The sequence below is a fragment of the Geospiza fortis genome, unplaced genomic scaffold (assembly GCF_000277835.1).
Source record: "Geospiza fortis unplaced genomic scaffold, GeoFor_1.0 scaffold186, whole genome shotgun sequence".
NCBI lineage: Eukaryota > Metazoa > Chordata > Aves > Passeriformes > Thraupidae > Geospiza > Geospiza fortis.
The window spans coordinates 3,546,490-3,568,844 of NW_005054331.1; the positions used below are offsets into that span (position 1 = coordinate 3,546,490).

The 22,355-nt window shown below is 39.0% G+C and overlaps 1 protein-coding gene across 1 annotated transcript in view; it reads left to right on the forward strand.

The window, feature by feature from the left end:
* Positions 1-6: 6 nt before the first annotated feature.
* PLXNC1 (plexin C1) overlaps positions 7-22,355 on the forward strand; it is a gene marked incomplete at its 5' end in the record, with an annotated part of 70,607 nt that continues 48,258 nt past the window's right edge. Inside the window, 6 exons of the mRNA XM_031057555.1 lie at positions 7-591; positions 10,674-10,796; positions 12,130-12,264; positions 14,324-14,424; positions 19,603-19,717; positions 20,690-20,834. Of these exons, the coding sequence (XP_030913415.1) occupies positions 7-591; positions 10,674-10,796; positions 12,130-12,264; positions 14,324-14,424; positions 19,603-19,717; positions 20,690-20,834 (1,204 nt within the window). The remainder of the gene's footprint in view (positions 592-10,673; positions 10,797-12,129; positions 12,265-14,323; positions 14,425-19,602; positions 19,718-20,689; positions 20,835-22,355) is intronic.

The window sequence follows — 22,355 nt, forward strand, 5'->3', positions numbered from 1 at the left end:
AACCAAAGCGAGGTGGTCAGCTGCCTGCCCGACGGCTCCACCGCCGGCGTCGTCTTCCAGCAGGCCGGCGCCTGGTACCTGGCCGTGGCGGCCACCTACTCAACCAGCGCTGACACGAACCACCTGCACTGCGAGCCCTCGAAGTCGGACAAGGAGACCGTCATCACGGTGCGCAGCATGGTCAACCTCAAGTCCAAGGAGGAGCTGGGCATCATCAAGCGCAGGGAGGAACCTTTGCACTTTGTTGACGCGCTCCAGTGGGGGGATCATCTTTTCTTCCCCTACTACACGTTGAAGGCCAGGTTGGCCAATAACACGGAGCCGCCCAGCATGGCTGTCCTGCGCCAGCTGCGCCCTTTAGAGGGTGGCCTTACTTTGCAAGGGCACGTCTATTTGGACTGCGGGTGCAGGAGCCTCATTATTTCCTCCAGCCTTGTCCGCCAGGGTGAGCAGGGCTGGTGGGTGGGTGTGTTCCGCCACAGCCACAACGCCAAGGCGTGGAACAGCACTGCCGTCTGCATCTTTGGGATGGAGGAGATGAAGGAGCAAGCCTGTGCATCCACGCACTTCAATATGAACGGGAAAAGCTGTGTAAGTTTGGGCATCGTTTGCTAAGCTTTCACCCTGCACGCCCTTGTTGACACTGTTATTGTTGTGGCTGGTGTCTCTGCATGACTCACGGGGTGTCCCTGACCTGGAGGCACATGAAGTTTGCGAGAAACTTCAGAGCCACACCAGGCTTTGCACATCAGCCCTGGCTCTGTCAGCTCCAGTGATTTCTCCAGCTTGTTCTGTTTCTAAAAAGCTGATCCTTTCCCAGACTTTGGTATACTTCCCACCTACCTGTTGGGAAAGACACATCTGATGGAGTACCTGAGAGCATCCTGGGTCAGATCTGAGTCTTAGGCTTCTCCCTCAATGTGTCCTTTTCAGCCTAGGATTAGTCATATTTCATTTTATTTTCCATACAGCCTAGATAAAGCATCTCCTCTCTTATTCTGTGCATTCACATCTCATGTCATTGCAGCTACATCAGAAATTAAAAAAAAGCCCATCATATTGACTCTGTGCACTGGGCTGTGTGCACTGTTATCCCTATCATTCCCTAGTTATCTGTGGTTGCTTGTTCAGTGGTAGGTATTTCCCAAGTCTGTCACGACTGGCCTTGCCTGGGAGGGCTCTCACAGCCACCTCCCCAAATCCTTGTGTGCAGCAGACAACAATAGGTGAAATCTCTTTGTTGTTGCAGTGGTTACATTTTCACAGACAGTGGTATCTCATGGAGTTCCCCATGTCACCTACTTCAGTAACACTCTATTCAGCTCCTTCCTCCTTTTCAGGGTGAGCTGGATGCACAGAGGGTGGGATAGGCACGGCTACTGGTTTTGCTGTGGCCTCAGGAGTAAAGAAATTACCTAAAAATTATATAGGAAGGTAAAAATGTAATTCAGATGAAGAAGGTGCTTTTAAAAGACATGTCCATGCTTTTAAGTTGAGCTAGACTCAGAAGACTTTCCAGAGCTGTGGCAAAAGGATCACTGAAAAGTATCGAGGAGAACCATAGGGGATCAAGCAAGGCATCATAAAGCAACCCCTAAGCCCTTTGCAGTTCCCACACCATCCGGGGTCTTAGCAGCTAAACTTCTGAAACCTTGATATGTTACAATAAGAGTTTCTTCAAAATTCCTTGAAAGAAGTGCAATAGATTTACTGACACTCCTTGGCTTTCCAAATCTAACTTATAGCAGAGTGCAGTGCTGAGATGTTTTCCAAACAGACTACCAGAGGGCATGTGTGATTCAGTCTGCTCATCTCCCTACCGAGCTGTGAGACTATTGCCAGTGTTAGAGGACGTGGTTGTGAATGAGAACCCTGTATGTGGGTGAGACAACTGTGCTGAAGTAAATAGTGAAACTCACTACGGAGCCAGAGCCAATCCTTTGATTTCCAGTGCTAGCTTACTGCTTACTGTGTGATTTCTGTGCTCCCACAGAAGGCAAACTTCTGGAATGAATTTGAAGTCTCATTCTGATCCCCAAATACCTATATGCTTGTTGGAATTTTATTTTGCATTGTTGTTCCTAATTACTCGTGAAGTTTCTTGGCAAAGTGCTTTCTGAGCCTGCTAAACAAAACAGAAAAAGAAAGCTCCCTGGGCAGTAGATCCTTTCTAAACATTTTACAAAACCTCATGCAAGAGATTTCAGAAGAGCCTCATGGATCTCATAGAGTAATGCAGGTAAGGTGAGGCACAGGGCAATTCCCTGTCCCCATTGCCTCTCAAGGCCTGAATATGAAAAAATCAGTGATCCACTTGTTTCAGTATTGGTCTGATTCAGATCAGACTCCTGTGACTCCACAGTTACTTTCATGTCCCAAAAGGCTCGTCCCTCCTGGAAACTGAGATTATTTTTGGATACAATGTTGAAGAATCTCAATTGTAACAATCTTTAAAAGGATTGCTTACTTAACCTTATGTCCCAACCTATGACGGTGTTATTGATTGTAATACTTTGGCTCAAGAAATGCAGTTTGCCACTGAGAGAAAAGTTGTATTTTAATATTTTATGAGATAGCAGTGGGTTCTGTGAAGTAATATGACCTATAACATTATATGGCTAATTAGCTATCTTTTTTAAGCTAATTGCATGTGCTTATGGTATATAAACATAGAAATAAATGAATGTAGTTCAGCTTTAATATTTTTTTATACTACAGAAGGTTAGGCTAGGCTATTGCAGAATAAGTTTGGAGATGACAGGCCCATATGCTGCTGCTTCTGGGTTGTTTTAGACCAGATCCTTCAACCGTCTCTCACCAAAGTATGGGAGTCCCTGCAATCATGGAATATGCTGTTCTTGTGATGCCTCAGGTTTTAGCTTTTATATTTTTCAGATTCTGTACTGCTTTAGTGTGTACTTCTGAGCTTCATATTAGGGGACAGTAAGCTCTCTTTGCAGAGTAGGTAGACAAAACAATTCCTTCTCTAGCTGAGGACCAAGGAGAAATGATCAAAATTTCAGCCCAAGAGCATAAACAACGGTGGACTGAAGAGAGAAAGCAAGAAGGATGGGACTTCATAAGCTAAAGCTATAATTGGACAATTAACTCCAATATGCTAATAGACCAGAGCTTATAAAAGTGTGAGACCCCATGACCAGTCATCCCTTTTGTGAACATATTGGGTTCATCTTGGGTGTAGCCCTGGCTGGGCTCTTGTGCTGCCCAAGGTGCATCCATTGAGGTATTCTAATAAATACCTACTTTATTCTTTAGCTCCATCTAGTCTCTGTTCTAGGTCAGCCTTCACAAGGCATCACTTGGACTTGGAAGCACGTGGGTTTCAGAGCTGACAGGAAGATGGAGTGTGGCATGTCCATCCATGTTCAGCTTGCAGCAGTGGCTCTGGCCAGAAGGGAGTGCCTCATTGCACAGGGCTGTTAGGAGTACTATGATGTGTAGGAATGGCAGCAAACAACAGGACTTAACGCTGCTTTAAAGTCCAGTCTTTTAAAGACAGTGTTGGCTTGAGCAAAGGAATGTGTTGCAGCATTATGAGCGCTGTAAGTGCAAGACCTCTCTGGTGCTTGTGGTGGATGGACCATGCTGAATGTCAGTCTGGCTTTTGCTTTGCAGATACCATGTGTTGTAGGGTGCTGGGTCGTCTCTGCTGGGTACACTTAAATGCAGGAGCTCAGATGTGATGTGATGAGGTATGTGGATCCCAGACACGGAGCGTCAGTTTATGTAGGAATTGAAAATACAGGGATTTTTTCACTGCAGGAATACGATTTATACTAAGCATATACATTAAGGAGTAGTGGCAGCAGTGTGTTTTCCTTCTGATCTTGTCATCCTTCAAATTTCTGTTATTATTCTGATTACCTTTAGGCAAGACATCCTCTTGCCCCTCTCCACTCACATTGCATTTCTCAATAGGACACTGCAAGAGGGGCTTAGCCCAGGGTATTTGTGGTCCTGAATTCCCTTTTATGCCATTGCTGCATGGTGTACTCTGAACTCATTCCTGTAAGGTACTGAGCTTCTGGGCCTAACCCAGTAAAGCACTTAATGACATATGTAACATTAGGCATATAGAAGTATTTCCATCATCTTCATGCCCATGCATTTAAAGTAGAGCCTGTACTTGAGTACTTCACTGGATTGGAACCAAATTGCTTCCTCTTGGAACTCATTGTAGGTGTGTAATCTCTTTAGCTTCGCTTTGCCTCTTAGGCCAAAGTTCTCATTTGCATTAAGTTTTAATGCTGGATTAGTCTCTCATTGAAAACTAGTAATTTTTAAGATCCTTGCTTAGCAACTTTATCCAAAAGTATGTGGCTGCTACAAATTCTGTGGAATTTCTCCATATGAGAAGTAGGTAAGTCCATTTTTGTTTTGTGCAGTAGTGTGCACGGAGAAGTTTGTCCTACTTGGATGTGTTTATTCAGGACATTGGCACTACTTGATTTCCAGAGACAGGATTTCTATCTAGCAAGAGGCAAGTGGTGTTTTAGATGAAACTACTCTGATAACATTTTGCAGTTTCATATTCAGCTTTTTTTTTTTCTTTGATCCACGTGTCTCTCAGTTTTGAACATATCTACTTACATGCACTATCAGGGTGTATGTGTTACTGGACTCTTTAGCATATCCTACATATACATAAGTGCATCTTCTTCACAATCTCCTTAGTTAATAAATGTGCATTTGCCAAATCTCATTCTCAATTTCTTTTCAGAAACCTGACTGAGTGCTTACAAACACAGGAGGAATGCTGGAATTTGTCACACACTTGCTGTGGGAGTTAGTGAACTTTAAGAAAGGCTTTTCTTCTGTTGTTCTGTGACAGAGCAGGACCTACAAGGATCTCAGGTCTCTCACAGACAAGCCAGGATGTTGTGAGTCACAGCCAAGTAGATGAGTAGGAAAAGTGTTCCAATTGGAGAACATCAGCAGGAGAGAGATGTAGAGTGTTATCTAACACGATAATGACAAATACAGAAATTGGTTTTGCCATTAAAAAAGTTGCCTGAGAAGGAAAGGACTCAGAAAGATTCAAGAATTCACAATTTTTCAGGTAGAAAATGCAAAAAAAAATTGTTAGGTGTGTATCTGTAAGAAAGAGAATTGCTGTAGTTTATATTGTTTTTTCGATTATGTGAAAAGGCTAAGTAGTTGTGATAGTTAGTAAAAAATAAGCTATCTTGGTTGGATTTTCATCTATCATTTAATGCAAGTAAAGAGTTGTAGCAGTCTGTTCTTTGAACTTTTTCATTTTTCAGTGGTTGATACATATGAGGGTTGATACAATCCTAGCTTGTGTAAGCTCTACCAAAATGAGATTTTGAAGTCAACAGAGTCACATCAGTTTAATTACTGCTTTTAATTTGCAGGAACAACATTTGAATTTGTGTGGTAACTCGTTCCAGAGTGATCCATGGTCTATTATTTAAGGAAAGAATTACAGACTTCTAAATATAATTTTGCAACAAAATTGTTCCTGTAATTAATTTTGTAGTAGTAAAGTCAATCTCATGAGTATTGCGGACTGCTAGCGTTACATCTGATGTTTGATGGGTTTCTAGAGTTAGCCTTTTTGAATTGAATGATTCTGTCTCATTACAATGAATTTTCAGTTCATCCCTGTTTAGTGTGGGAAGTAAAGCCACCAAAGACTTGTCAACTCTCACGCTCCAGGGATGGGGACTGCACAACCTCTCTGGACAACCTGTTCTGCTTGATTGCCCTCATAGTGGTGCTTTTTCATCTCCTGCTCACTAGAAACCTGCAGTGTTTCAGTTTGTGTCATTATCTCTTGTTACCTTACACACACTTTGTTTAAGAGCCTGGCTTTGTTTCTTTGGTCCCTCTGAAATTGTCTCTTCTGTAAACTGAACCCGCCCAGTTTTGGAAAAGGCCTGTAAGATCATCCACGACAAAAGTATGTCCCTAAGCACCACATCTACAAGTCTTATAAATACTTCAGATTTGTCAGGCATGATTTATTCTTGGTAAATTTATGCTGCCTTTTCTCAGTCACTTTGTTCGTTTCTTGTGTCCAGAAATGGTTTCAAAGAGGATTTTCTCTATAATTCTCCCAGGAAAAAAGTGAGACCTCCTAATGTGTAGTTCCCTGAAAAAAAATCTTGGTTTTTTGAATATTGGTGCAGTATTTCTTTTTATTCAGTTGGAGACTTTACCTGATCTCCACACCTTTTGAAATAGGAGAGAATAACCTTTCAGCTTCATCAGACAGTCTCTCAGCATCTTCCTACAGATCCCATCTGTCTTCCCTAAAACTTGTAAAATCTGAGGTTTCTTAAGAGATCTCTGGCTTAATCTTCACAGTACTTTTAGTTTCTTTCCTCCTTGTATTCTGTGTGTACAAAAGACCACAAGATTTTGCTGGTGAAGTCCAGAGCTATGTCTGTATCCACTGTCAGTAAATCTCCTGAACTATTCAGCATCTGGTGTGCATTTTCATTGTTCATTCTTTTATTGCTCATGGAAGAGCAGAAAAAGAAGAAAAAGAAGAGTGGAAGCTGTTCTTGTTGTCCATACTGTATCTTGCCAGTTCCAAAACCAGGTGAGCTGGGCTTTTCCTAACCCCATTCCTGCATGTCCAGAGACTTCCTCCTTAGTCCTGCTTCCTCCTCCTTTATGGTGTTCTGCAGTGTAGTTCAGTCACGACTTCCCTGTTTAGCTAGAGGCCATCCCGTGGTATGTCTGCTTGTTTTCCTGAGTTTTGTGCTTGACAAAGATTGTCCTGAAAGACCTGCTAGCTTACTTGAGCTGTATTTCCCTTCAAAGCTGACTCTCAGGGGATCCCACTGACCATTTCCCTGAACCCACTGAAGCCTTGTCTCCAGCTCTCTGCTCAGATTATCACATCTTCAGTCAGTTCCTCCTGGTTTTTGAGTAGCAGATCCAGAAGAGCATCACTCTTGACTGACCGCAGAGGTTAACATAGCCTGGAGTCTCAGCTTATTCACTTTGCCCCCAGAACTGTGTAGTCCTGATCTGCACTAGGCCATGGCTTTGGTGTCCATGTGGATGTGCAATAATGGGTAGTGGTCCAAGGAATGGAAAATTACCACAGTCTTTCTGTGATGAGTAGGGTCCCCTAAAAAAAGCCCCAATGAGTCCCCTAAAAAAAGCCCCAACCTGTTGTAACAGTATGACTTTAGCAAATGTGTGCCTTCATCCCTCACAGTCACCCACCACTTCCTTTTGCTCTCTGCTAACATGCTGTTCAAGCTCAGTTGGTTTCAAAGCCTTCCTTAATGGAGCTTGTTCTCCCTCACTGGTTATTAGGACACTTTACCACTTCTGTGAACTTAGATCTGAGGGCAGAGAAGGACTGTTTTTGCTGATTCAAGAAGTCACTAGTTTCTAGCTTCCTCATCTCAGGAGTCTCCATCAGCATCTCACTCAACCATAGCCTCTGACTGTTCTTCCTGCCTTGCATCATGAGCCTCAGGATTTGCCTCTGCAAGGTCTCAGTGAAGACTCTGACTTTCTGGTCATCCTTGATTTTTTGCAGCCTACTCACCTGGACAGGCCTGTCCACCTAACACTGCTGAGCTATGCACAAATCAAAAAACTTCCTGGGAATAAAATTTTGGAACAGTTCATGTTCTCATTCCTTAGCCCTAATAAAGGCTTGCTGCATGCCCCAATATTTGTTACCCTCTGATAGAGTAAGAATTGGTAGAGGTGGTTAAAGGATGGTGAAGTTAAGAAAGAAAATAAAGTTCCAAAAGTTCTTTTTCCCCTAGGAAAAGCATCAGTTGTTTCAGTGTTGACTATTGCTATACACTACTTAAAAATCTTGTGTCCTTTTGTATAGCTGCATTTGTTCTTTCACTGGGATGCTCAAACCCTTTATTTTTACTTTTTGGACAGCTGCAAATGATGAGTGCTGCGTGAGCTAAAAATGCTGCCCTTTCCTCTGAGGCATGCAATGTAAAATAATCAGGAGGAAATCAAGACAGAAAGTAGAAGTGTGAATATGGTTGCTGCAGCTGGAGTCATATGGAGATACATCTGAAAATGAAGTGCCAAACAGAAAATTAGTATAAATGCCTTCCATGCCAATAACCAAACAACTATAGACTTAAAAGGACTACAGAATAGAACAGAGGATGAAACTGAAGAATTAAAAAAAGGGAGGTCTTACAGAGTGGTATTATCTTTTCTTTTGCTTTTCTTGCTTTTTTATGTGCCTGAAAATGTTTTAGGATAGACAAACAGATGACCATGGAGATGAACGACTCTTCTAGTGTAAAGGAAGTTTAGACTGTAAATGCATTTTTAAGAATGGATTTAGCTGTGAAAGAAGCAGCTTGGGAAGGCTCTACAGTGCTGTAACCTCATTAGTCACAGTGGAAGAGGTAAAAGGGCTTGTTAAAACAATAAATGGATGTGGAAAAGTGGTGACAGAAGGGTGAAAGCAGCAGCTGCACCCTGGAGGAAATGGGCAAACTGAGGAATAGGTTTCAAAAGAGAGAAGGCAATTTTTATTGTGACTGTCCCCCCATTCTTGTTCGTATTAGCTCAATGTCGCCTTGACCCTCCCTCCAGCAAGCAGAGGGAGGGGAGGAGACTTCCACACTTGTCAGTATTGGTTCTTCAGTCAGATGAGGAGGATGCACTGATATGACACTGGTTATTTTATTAGTATGTGGGTCAAAATAAAATCTGGCAGCAAAGCTTTTCAGAAACTGGGTGAGTACTCCTCTTTTCTGTGATCTTGTACAGAGTCTGCAAGGAACCTAGGGTAGTTTATCTCTCTTACACTATTACATGGTGCACTGTAGAAAAACTATTGCTAATTTTGGCGGAAATGAAAGTGTGTAAGCTCCATTTCCTCACTCCCTAACCTGAGTGAAGACTCATTGATTGCACTAATCCTGGAGTTTTATCTTCTGATCTATTATAAAGTGAGTTAACTTTTTCCACCTTAAAATGCTTGCAACCACACCCTGCCCCACTTCCCTGTCTAGCACAGACATCCAGGGTACTGGATTCTCATGGCCAAGTGAGTTTTACCAAAGTTCTGTGCCAGTGCATGACACTTCCCTGTGTCTTCTTCCTGCTGCATGAAAAAAGAAACAGTGACTTTAAATATGAAAGTTAATCAAGTCTTCTTTTATTCCAAGTGGCTCTTCTTTCAAGCTAATTAAAATAATTCGGATGAGTGAAGAACATTTTAATTGTCTTGGGATTGCAGTTCAGAAAAAATAAAATATTTCTAGTGGAAAGACTTTTTGGGATTAAGCCAGCATCATAGCATGCAGGAGAGTTGAATTCAGCTGTTACCGTGTTACAGATTTGCTTCATAACTTTGAGAAATGCTTTCACCTTACTTCTAAATGTCAGTTTTGATGGTCCATTCCACACTTTGTTTTGTGCATTTAAGTGAAATGGGCTCTTGCACTCAGAGGGTTCCTGTAGGTTTAGGAAACTGTCCTGGAGGCTGAAATTCTGGACTTGGTAAGCTAGCCTACAGGGCTTGTTCCCAAGGAGCTGGTCTTATCTGAGCTCTTGTCTCCCACCTCTCCATGCCTGCCACTCCTCTGTGCCAGCTCTGGTGTTTGTGCAGCCACATGTTCATGTGATGAGGAGCATGACTCAAATAAAGATGTAGGTAGGTAGATTTACAGAACATTTTCTAGGCACATCACTGCCTTAACTAAGCTCATTGGTAAACATTATACAGGGAAAGTGAAGTAAAGCTTGCCTGGGGTTGGACCCACTTGGAGAGCAGGTGGGATCACACCTTTGGCAATGTCTACCACAGAGACTGACTTCAAAACCGAGTTACTGCTTACTAAGGAGACACATGGGCTTCTAGGGATTCCCGCTGGTAAATGGTCCCATTCTCACACATGTAGATTTCCTTTCAACAGTCCATCATCTACAATCAGAGTTTTTTGGTTTGGTTTTTCGTTCCACAAGATACAGGGATTTCCTGCATGATGTTTTTTTCATGGGCTGCTTGCATGTATTTGCTACTTAATTTCCTTCAGGTGGGATGGAGAATTGAGGGTAACGTGTTGATTTTAAAGCTCACACAGCTACATTTATGTTCTCCATGACATGAACTTTATATTGCTTTATCTCATTTTTATGTTTATGTAATACACAAGTCTCTACTTCCCCTAGTGTCATGGAAGATGAAGGTTTGCATTTTTATACACACAGACACTCTTTGTTTGAAGTGTCTCCTTTCTCCAGAATATTTGCATGCCTTTGAAAGTGGTTGCTGAGTGTATCTAGCCTTCAGGTGATGGCAAAGCATGGCTTCATTGAGAAAAACTGGAAATTCAGAATAAACACAGGACTTAATGTCCCAAAAAAGAGAAATCCTATTGCAAAGTAGCTTACTGCTGCTACTCTGAGTCTGTATCCCACTGAAGTCAGTGATTTAACAGCAGCAGATATAATATTTGTTACAGATATGGCCTGTTGTCAGATATGAAAAACTAGTTTCATGTGTAATTTCCAATAGTGTGTTGCTCTGAAACTGTATCAGAATTGGAATGTTGCTCAAAGTGTTGTCTAAAGTTGGTTCTCTGAGAAACTTTCCAAGGATTCTTCTTTTCCTCAAAGTTTTGGAGTATAGGTCAATGATTTCTTAATATGTTTTTCTTATATCTGATTCTCAGGAGGCACGATCAATCAAGAAATTACCTACCTTGATTCACTCTGGATTAGTAGCTGTTTATGGCACAGTTGTTTTGAATCATATAGTTCTCTTTTTGGGAACAGATGATGGACAGTTACTCAAGGTAAGCTGAGTGTGGCAGTTTCCTTCTCCAACAGCTGCTGTTGTGTTCAAGTGGGTAAATATTTCCTTGTTAATCAGTATATTATAAACAAATATGATCCCCTGAATCTTTGGTTTTTGTTTGTGGAATAACTGCTGTATGGTCATTTGGAGAGCAAGATAACTTTCAAAAGCAATTAGGTAGCCCACTAAAATTCAAGTAAACATCTCATTAAAACCCTAATGGCCACAGTATTAATTTACAGACTGTGGAGTTATCAGTTATTCTGCCTTGTTTTGATTTTTTTTAATCCTTGCTTTGGTTTTTCCAGTAGAAATATTGTTAGATTTTGGAAGGGTGTGTGTTTGTTTCCTTGTTTGCCTGTGTGATGTGAAAAGCTGCCCATTAGAGAGGAGAGTCAAGATTCATTTTGCCTTAGCTTCTGAATAGTTGACCTACACTAACTTAAATCCATTGCTTGAAAGTGAAAGTCGTCTTATCTCATTATCAAACATTTCAACCATCCAGTCAAATGTCTTTTATGCTTTAATTTTTTCTGGGTTTTGTGAAAATGTGCATTTCCTGCCTACACTGCAAAGGATGACTCTCATTCTTTGTCTTTATTAAGCAGACATTTGGAGAGGAATATAGGAGAGACATTGAAAAACTTTGTCCATTTGATTTCATTTTGCTTTTGATAATGAAAGATGAAATTGAAGTCTTCCATGTCTCCTTAACACAGTGGAGACAGTGAACACATTTCCCTTTTTTAGTCATGAAAAACCAAAGTTGGTGTGCTTATTGCGTTGCAAAATAAAGTTTCTGGGGTGTCTGGTTCCCTTGAATTCTGTGCAAAGGGTGGTAGAAAATAGTAAAGTTGGGCAAGGTAAGTAAAAGAAATATCATCACAGGTGTATACTTCGAGAAGCCACAAAGAAATTTGTGTAAATTCCTTTTTACTTTATGGGTGTCTGAATGTTAGTTTGTTTTCTGAAGGCTAATACTTTCTTCTTCACTGATAGGAGTAAAGGGTTGTTATTTTGGGATATAGGCATTTCTTCCACATTCAGTTTCCAAATCAGTCAGTAACAGGCTTGATGGAAGGCATGTTTCATATGCTAAACCAGCGCCAAATTCAGTGCTAAATGTGTCTGGCATAGATTTTGTTGAAATTCTGTTCTTATGGTCTTTTCCTTCGTCCTTCTACAGTGTGAGAACCAGTGCAGTAAGTGAATTGAATCATGGCACAGTAATTCATCTCAGAAGCTTTGATGTAACTGAAATTAGGCTTTTGTTTAAGACATTGACTAATCAATAAAAGAACACGGGAATAATTCAATTACACATGTTTTAGGCTATTCTTAATGAGGAGATGAAATCTAATTGCCCAGAGGTTTTGTATGAAATTGAGGAAGAAACTTCCATTTTCCCCAAACTACGACTTGATCCAGTGAATCATAACTACATCTATCTGTCCTCTGCCAATAAAGTAAGTACAGCATTTAATAAAATAATAAATCCATATAAACTACTGCTTTAAGGATTTCTACCGCTTTATAAGTGAAGCATCGGTTTGTGTCAGAGTTAGATTTTTAATACGCAAACTGCAGTTACCGACTTTCTGTCTAATATCTGGTTATGTTGTATAAGTTTGGACTGCACTCCTGCAGAGCTGGAAGAGCTTCTGCTGTCATGGTGCTGCCCAGTGTTGCTATGATGCAGCAATACCCTTAATTCCATGGTTATTTTATGCCATTCTGCCAAGAGAGTGTTTGTTTCTGTTTTTCCTGGAGGCAGGGAAATGCAGATCATGCAGAGGCAAGCTTAAAGATAGCAAAAAAACTTGTACATTCTTTGGAGACAAAGCAATCCTGATGTTGGTAGGTCAGGGTTTGCCAGTCAATTAAGAATTTTCTAAAGTGGAGAAATCTCTTAATTTGAGAGATGGCTTTGAAGCCTTAGTTCTGATGAAATCAGCGATAATGCTGTTATCAGTGATAAAAATCCCATTGTCTTCAGTTAGGCATAGACTTCAGAAGAACAAAACAGAAGGGCAAATAGAAGTGAGCAATGTGTGTGTATAGTGAGGCCAAGGAGTTCAGCAGAGGCTGAGAGCTGCTGCACGTGAGCAAACGTGTTGGAGCTGCACGTGGAGCAGTGAGCATCTCCCAGGAGCCACTACAGTTGTTGCAGCACATCTTGCAGCAGGGCTACTGAGCAGCAATCAGAAAATCCCTTTGTCGGGCCAGCAGTGGGAAAGATGGCATTGAAAGCTTAAGGGCTTGCGGTCCATCTTAGCTGAACAGGATTTCACCCAGTACTTAATTACTGTCACTTGAAATAAGATCACTTTTCTGGCAGTGAACATAGTGTTTTAGCTTGCTGTTATAGAGCAGGGGTAAGTTGGTAGGAGAACCCCTGACTGATATCAAACATCTATCACAAACTTAAAAGGAATCAAAGTCTCAGTCAAAAGTATACATAGATATTCAAAGTAAGACTTGAATTTTCTTTAGCTTTGATAAAAGACCAAGTTGTTATAGAGGAACAACATCTTTTAGGAATAAATGCACTTCTCTGATTTTTTTTCTTTGATTATTTTCTCTTGGAGCTGAAATAAGGCTTCTACATTGTCTTCTTTAACTTGGTAGTAATCTAAGATTATGACTGGATTCTGAATTGATTATCTCACACACTTTCAGATAAATTGAACTTTACAATATATGGATGGAAAAAACAGTAAATATAATTTTGCAGGAAGCAGTGTATCCTTGTTTCTGTTGACAAAATATGGGAATTTGTAATTCTTGCAAATTGGTAAAATATGGTTTGAATTAGTTTTTCTTACTAAGATCATTAATTCACATTGTTATTAATCACATTATTTGTATCTGTATTCAGTATTTGTAATCAGCTTTCTCTTTTTCTTTTTCCTTTCCTTTTCTGAAAATGGCTGGCTAGGATATTCAAGCTGAATGTACAAGTATAGATACATACAATATGGCCACAATTATCTACATTTACTTACTGAAATGGCATTTTCATGCATGCTAAGCAGTTGCATGCGTTTGTTCTAGTGTGCACATGCAGTAACCTGACATGGTGATGCAAACACAGATGCATTTTGTTATGCGCATGCATTTTTGGATGCACCTTCATCAATCATTTAAATATCTCCATTCGGAGGAGAGGAAAATGGTGTTCTGCTAAGCAGAGCATTATTTGTAAAATATGCCTCCTTTCTCTTATTATCTGTACTTCACTATGCTGATCAGTCTTTCTTGCATTAATCTGCCCATGCTGGCCTTTGAGTAGTAGAACCAAATTATTATTGTCAGAGGTGTTTCATTATCTGATGGCAAAATACAGTGTGTGCAAAATAGGCTGCATATTTCTATCCAAAGGTCTTCTGGCAGAGGGGAATCCATAAGGAGACTTCCCCAGAGGGATTGTGCTTGGTTGCTGTCAGATTTTTAATGGTAACCTTCAAGTTCCCTGTTTATGGAGGCTGTATTAATTCGATGTGTTATTGCATTCTTTGGTTTCAGGTGAGAAGAATATCAGTTGCAAATTGCGGTAGATTTGCTTCTGAGCAAGAATGCTTATCTGCAAAGGACCCCTACTGTGGGTGGTGTTCTTTCAATCAAAGGTATCTTTTAGTATTTTAGACTGTCATATAAAAGCAGAGCATTACTAGTCAGTGTACATTTTGACTGGCTTGGGACTATTCAACATCAAAATTGTATCTACTGATTTTTTGTGGAATCAGTCATAGCCATAATGTGAGACACTTTCTTGTCATGTGAAAGGGAACTTTTGAAAGGCTTTGTAACCCTCAGATTTTTGATATCTATCCATAAAATATATGTTGGGCTAAGAATAATAAGAAGAGATATTTTGATAAGTTTATAGTAATAGGAAAAGATATATCTGCTTTTAGAAGAGATATTTTTGTTTTTTAGATTGAGAGAGAAAATTGTATACTTGTCCTTGAAACATCTTGATAGCTGGGAGCATTTTGTATGTGAGAAAAAGAAGAGTGCTTACTTGTCTTCTATATTAATAGTTTGTTTTTTTGGAACCACTGACTTTGGTTTAGGCCAAAGGGGAATTTCTTTCTAAATACTTTGTTCCGACATTCGAATCATTCATTTCGACATTAACTTTGAAGCAGGTTTGAAATCTATTTTACATCTGGGGCCTGGGCTGGAGAAATTCCTGGGTTGTCAGGCCTAGTCTTAACAATTGCAAGCAAGTACATCATGTAAAATTAAAAACTTGCAAAGGACCATCCTAAATTTGAATAGGCTTTTTGTCCTTCCTGCCCTGGTTGTGCAGCTTCCTGGCAGTCTCATTTTTTGCTGATAAAAATACATCTGCTCATTTTTGTCATGTGTATGTTTATGGACAGGTTATACTTATTTGTTCTGGTGTTCACATCACCTTTGCCTAAATAAGTTCCTCCTCCACTCTCTCACACTCACCTCTTTAATGTTTTTGTGAAAGCAGTCTCTCTCTGTCTTTTCATTTTGGTGTGCTGAAACATTGAACTTCACTAAAGTCCTCTCACTTGAGACACTCCTTTCTTACCTCCACTCCAGTAATCCTTCGATGAAATTCATGCATCCTTTTAACAGAAGGATGGCCAGGACTCTCAAAGTGTTCCAGAAGAGATTTCAGCTGTGCCTTGCTTAATGTTGTTTAATCAGTCTGTCCAGGAAGCACCTTAGTGTGTTCTGGGATCACAAACGTCTTTTTCATGACAGCATCACATTGATGGGCCACAATCATCCATGATCAAATAATGCCCCCAGGTCCTTCTCTTTCTTTGTTGTCTTTCCAACTGATGAGTTTCCAGTCTGTAACACATATGGGTTGTGAGATTTTTATTGCTGTAGGTACATGTTCTTGTACTTTATGCTTTGAAATGTCATTCCATTTCAAGGTTATCCAAGTTTTCCTGTGTGATATTCTTATCTTCCTTTGCATGTTAATGTTCCCAACTCTGTATCATCAGCAGATGTCAACAGTGTAAACCTTATTTTATGCCAATTTGCCAGTGATTAAAATCTTAAACTAAAGTGCCTATAAGATGGATTTTTGAGGAATTCCACTAGTAGCCTCTTCTAGAAGGTTAATACTGCTCATTTTGGTTTGTTACTCATTTGGTGTTAGCGTGATTTTGCTGAAGATCTGCTACTTTGTGTTTGCAAAGGTAGTTATTGGAAGAGAGTAGGTATTTGTTCTGTAATGCATTTTCTTCCAACTCTCTTTTGCTCCCTTGATAGAAGCTGTGTATGTTACAGTGCTAAGCTTTTCAGGCTTTTAATTGCCTTATAAAGAGATTGTGAATAACTCTTATTACTCAGTCAATCCCCTGCTTATGAGGGAAACCACGAAAAGTTTCCGTTTGATTGAAACAGAAATAATTTACTCTTTTGGAGAAAAAATTAATTACTATAATACGAGTCTTGTTCAACACCCTCATAATTTTTTACTGTTAAATATTTAATGTCATTAAATATTTGGCTTGATGAAGAGACACCTCTGTAACTTTAGGAAAAGAGGGAGACATTTTTAGCCAGTATTTTAGTCAAAGTCCATATGTGTCTACTAAAGCAATATATTCCATAATAATTTTGAGATCAATGATGTGTTCTACTTTTACAGGGAAATAAATTTTCTGTAAAATAAAATACACACTCCAGTTTTATGTAAAATTTACTAGCAATGCTCGTTTTTCATTTTAAGGACGGTGTAAATTAAAATCCAGTCCTTTAATGAAAAAATGTGTACATCTCATTGCAAGTGAAAACAAAATGAAACAAAATGTTTCTACTGTTCCTATTTCTACTCTTTCTTCCATAGGGACATATATTAATTCTCCTTTTCACTTGCAATCATTCAAACCAGTTAGTCACAACATTGTGCAATCTCTCCTAATGTTTCTAGACTTTTTGTGGATGAATCAGATTTGCCTGAATTATACTGAAATGCAATTCAAAGACAAGGTATTGATGTTTTACATACATTTTCCACATGGAAACAACACAATGTATTATCTAACATGACCAGAGTTACTTTTGCATGTAGTCAATGTGTGGGACGTCAGTGGACTTCATTCAGGGGTTGGTACACTGGAGAAAGAAGGAAGCCTCAACTTTCTCTGAAAGCATGTTCTCATTCTAATATGTTTTAGCAGGACAGAGAAGGCTAGGATCTGTAGTTAACAAAGATTAATGAAGCAGAGACTTAAGTAAATACAAATGAACCAGTATGCATAAGTATTGTGTTATCACAGTGGAATAAGAGGAACTCAGTTCCAATTGTGTAGAGAAATCTTTAGTACTAGAAAGAACTAGTTTGCTATGGAATATTAAAAAAAAATTTGACTCTGCTTTTCTCTGGACACATATCTAGGCATGTCTGAAATCTGATCCAAATGTTTCATACCTTATACCTTCGTACTTGTATAAGGTCCAGTTCACCTTTCAAAGAAAGCCAGACTTAGTTGCCCGAGTCTGTATGTTAATTTTCAGACTCCTGTGGTTCACAAATAATATTTATCTGCTATATTCATTCATTTGCAAGTAATATAATTTTTTTTAAAAAATTAGAGGTACTACAGAATAATTTCATCCTTAGGTGAGTGTAATTATTTTGCTCTTAGCCTTTGCAGGGCAATTTTGAGAATTTATGCTGAGGGGCATCAGATGTGACTGATTCCTATGAAAATTACTGTTCTCCACAGCACACTATTAGAGTGTTAAAGGTCAGCTCTTAAAGCAACAAAAGATGCATTTTTCCCCTCACATAAAGACAAGCATGACCCTGGGTCCTGGGAGGCATTACTGGTTTTGCTATTAAACTCTCAGATTCTTCATTGCCAATGAGAAAAACAGGTTCACTGCTTGTGTTCCTCAGGCAGTCTTAAGAAAGCAAGTGCCTTCTTCCTGGGACAGTTGCAAATATTCAGTTTGATAAACAGTTTTTAAATATTTCAATATTAGCATCACTGAAATGCATACACTTATTTAGTGCCAAATACTGCAAGTATGTTGCCTTGAATCTTTACCATTATAATCCTCACCCTGTCCAAAACTGTAGAATGTCTTTCTTTTGTCTTTCCTCGTTGCCAGTGTGAATTACCTGCCTGTATGTTTCTGAGAATGTGGTTTATGCACATCTGTTGATGACAGATTCTGTCTTCTGTGGCTCTAAAACTGTGGTGCTAATGAGCCTTTGTGATCTCAGTAGGGTGAAGAGAGATATAAATGAGACTGAAATTCACCCTAGCTCAGACAGTTTGAAATATGTCAGGCAGATATAGTCCCAATTTATTACAATATCATTATGACCTGAATGTATTTGGATGCAAAACCCCACCAGGTTCTTGTCCAACAGGAGCTCAGTTTCCTGAGTTAGACCACAAAGGAAGTGACCTTGTGCTTAACTGCATTCCAGTTGCCAACATCTTGATCTGCAGAGAAGATGACTTTATAGTTCCTAAGATTTGTGGGATTATTTTGGGCATTTTGGAATGTGGTGGATATTTTTGTTGAATATGTTGTTCATTTTGGAGGGAAAACACATTGTTTATGAAATATGTTTTTACAGTGAGCTCCTAATGAAAAAGGCCCATACTTTGCAAGTGTGAACTCATTTCCAGTTTCTAACAAAGGAATGGTTCATGCCAGGCAGATGTCACTGTTCATAGGATTGAAGTTATATATATGCTTCTACATTTGGTAGAAAAGTAGAATTAAAACTATTAAATGTTACATTTATTTATAAATATTCAATCTTAGTATTAAGATATTAAGATATATTCAGTTAGCACTTACTTGTCTTTAATTGCTAACTGTATGAAATTACTTGGAGTTAGTCTATGAATTGTTCATTAGCTGTTGACAGCAGACAGCATTTTAAGGATTCACCTTTCAAACTCAATTGTCCATCTAATTTGTATGCCTATGTTGTCTTTTTCTTATAACATGTTTTTAATATGTGTAATTTTTGTAGTACTTATGTAGCTCAGTGTTTCCTCATTCTTCCTTCATTTTTTGTTGCACTGTGTGTTTCCTATGATTTGGCATCCCTAACATTTGTATTTACTTTGAGCTATCCTAATTCTGAAAGATATTTTGTACTTGAAGACAGAGAAATCTATTTTGAACCTTTTCAAATCCGGTGTTTTTATCCAAATGCACTGACAAAAAAGGGAAGGATTACCATTCATATCAGTGAGTGACAAAGGAGATTAGAGAAGAGGATGCATCTCATCAACTATGCACATTCACAGTCTAGCTTTACATTTGAGCTTCCCTCCCATCCCTTCTTATACCCTCTGGAGAGAACAAGCAGCTTCTATAGTGTGTTTCATTTCATTTTGGTATGAATGTCTAAAACAGGGTAGGTGAATTGTACCCTAAAGAGTGTATTTCCCCCCACAGAGTGTGGAGGGGGGCTGGGGGGCAGCTAGCGGAGCAGATCTAGAGCTGTACAGTGGAACAGTCAAGTTGGCAACAATAAATTCCATCCCGGGCTACCAGTTCCACTGTTACTGGCCAGGCATCTCGTGTTTGCTTGAGTCCCATTGACTTAATGAAAACCCTCGAGCATATATCAATGCAGTGTAATTAATTTTGATAAGCAGTAGATTTTACTGATTGTTTTCCTGAAGCTTTTTGCAGTTATAACCATATTTCTGTAAAAAAAAATCAATAGTGTTCCTGTAAAAAGTCAATAACTTTAAATAAGTTGAAGTACAGTGTCTGAAGTTAAAGGCACGATAAGGAGGCTAGTATAATTTTATGTATACTTTTAGGTGCACATTAAAAGAAAATTGTACACATTCAAACAGCATAAATGGTTGGTATAACATTTCACATGCACCTGATAAAGATCTGAAAATCCTGCTAAGTTTCCCTGCCAAATATCAGGTATGTACACCCAGTTTTATGTGTGTTTGTTTATTGTGACTTAAAGTATGTAGTTTTGTTCCTTATTGCAGCTTGTCTTCTTCTGTCGCCATGTTCCATACATTAGTTCCTCTTACCCCAACAATTGGCAAATATCTTGGAAATCTCAGTAAGCTCAATGTGTAAATTAGATAGACATTCTCCTCCTCTCCTATGAAACATATCTTGAAGCTGCACTTCACGATGCTGAGTCAAAATTTCAAATATTTACTATGCTAACATTGCTTGGAAATCTTTCCAATTGTATCACTTATCAGCTATTTTAATATTTCCAGTAACTGTATATCAAGTGCAATATGGAAGTTCTGAGCTTTGTAACAAGTTAGAAAACATTCAGTGGGACACATATGCTAACACAAATTCTTAAGTGCTCAATATTAGTCTTTACTCTGTTCACAGCACACGCAGCCTTGAATATTTGATTATCAACTATTGTGACTGGCCACCTAATCTGCACACTATTGTTTCTGATTTCCTGATTGAATACACTAATGTAATCATATTTGTAAAGCACTCGCAGCCAGAAACAAAGGATAACTCATTACAATATAAGTTCTGTTTCATAATTAAGTGATCTTTGGTTATGGATACAAAAGATCTCTCTCTGTGAAGATTCTTACTTAAATATTTTAAACACAGCAAAATTCTAGCTTTAAACTCCAAAATTATTTAAGATTGCTTGCTAACATACCATACAGATCCATTTTATTTCTGGAAGTAAGCAATGCTGTTACTTTCAGAACTCTTTCTGTATTGCTTCTTCAGTTGGAAGAGTCACCCTCCTTTGAGAGTTTACCTAGTGAATTGTTCACTTTCACCACAAAAATTTTCATTTTGTACATTTCATAGTTTGTCATTTTCTGTAGAGACAAGGTGATGACTTAGCAAATATAACAAAATCCCCATTGTATTCTTGTTTTTATTGTTTTATAGGTTGTTGTGACTGCAAATGTAAGCAAAATCCTTACTTTCTGTATGATAAAAATTGTAACAACAGTTGAAATATTTTATGAAAACGTAGTGCTGAAAAATTCATCCTGTTTCTGCAATCTAACCACTCCAATGATAACTGACAACGGTATGTTTTACTATTAAATGTATTTAATGCTTTTTCACTGTCCTTTAATACTAGGCAGTACTGTATAAATACAGGCCTAATGAGCGTGAAAGTACGTAATGCTTTTTATTAAATGTCACTGAAGAAAAATAATTCATATTTTGTCGAGTGTTGTGAGTATAATCGCAGTGTTCTTGGTGATTAAAGTTTTGTTAATATAGAGTCCTCTGTAGAAGTAATAACAGACATTACCCTGTGGCTGGAAGCAGCTTCTTCAGTTGACCCTGTGGCAGTGCAGTGCATTAGCATTAGAATATTTATTTACATGGTGCCATTAATAACTGTCTAAGGAAACTTAAGATAACTGCAATGACAATCAAGCTGGCTGGAGCAATGGAAGCAGTGTTGGTCTAATGCTTTGCCTTGACAAATTAACCCATCTTAACTCTTCTCTAATCTGCAAACAGAATTTGTTTTTGCAAGAAACCATACTGGCATAAATAAGAGGAGAATCTAATTATGAATGTCTGTACAATAAATAATCTTAACATTTAATTAACTGTTTCAACCTAACTTAAACACTGTGAGAAAGTGATTGTGCAATGTGGAAGATTAGCAGAAAAATAGATGGTTCAGGGGCAATTTGGTGGGTACATCCTTTTGACTTGATTTCATTCATCTTTCTGAATTATTGGTTGAATCATGTTGCAGTAATGACACTGACACTGCTTTGTTCACCAGTGGTTCTCAGAGTTAGATACCTGAGCAGTTTGTATTGGATGCATGATGCTTGTGATCTGGTTTGTGTATCTAATGGACCGCTACAAGTTTTAGAATGAGGTGGTAATTTGCTGAATGTCTAGACTTTTGAGCTGTTCTTTTGGCTTTGGTCTCAAGGATCAGATCAAAATCCTTCACAGTGGAGTCTTATTTGACTAATGGTAGGGCAACATCCCCCTTGCATTTCTTCAAGAGTCTGTATAGAAGCACAAAGCTTTTTTTTAACAGAGATTGGCCTTATAACTTCTTAAAGTTGCTTATGTTAGAATGCAAGAGTTTTAATATAAACTAAAGAACAGATAGCAAACACAAGGATTCCCATGTGTTTTTAAGTGACTTGAAGAGGGAACAGAAAACAGACGCATGCCTTGCCTCTATCTCTCCCTCAATAATATAGCCCAAAGGACATGGAATACTGTGCATGAATCTGATTCTCTTATAAAAACCTTGGTACAGGAAGAGGAATGAAATTTACCAGGTATTTTCAAGGACCCATTGTTCTGAAGAGCTCAGTGCTACAAAGAGCTCTCTCTCTCTCAGGGACCCTTGGCCCTGAAGAAGGTCCTTTGGAATATTTGGATCAGAGTAGGCTGCATGGGAAAAACTCCTCCAGCATCACGGAAGTGTTGTGTCAAGTTCCTGTCCAGCATTGGGAATTCAGAACAAAAGACTGTCACTAGAAAGTGACAGCTGGAGTGATATCCATGAGTATTTTGATCCATTAAGCCTTCTTTAGTAAACATTATTGGTGAATTTTTAAGA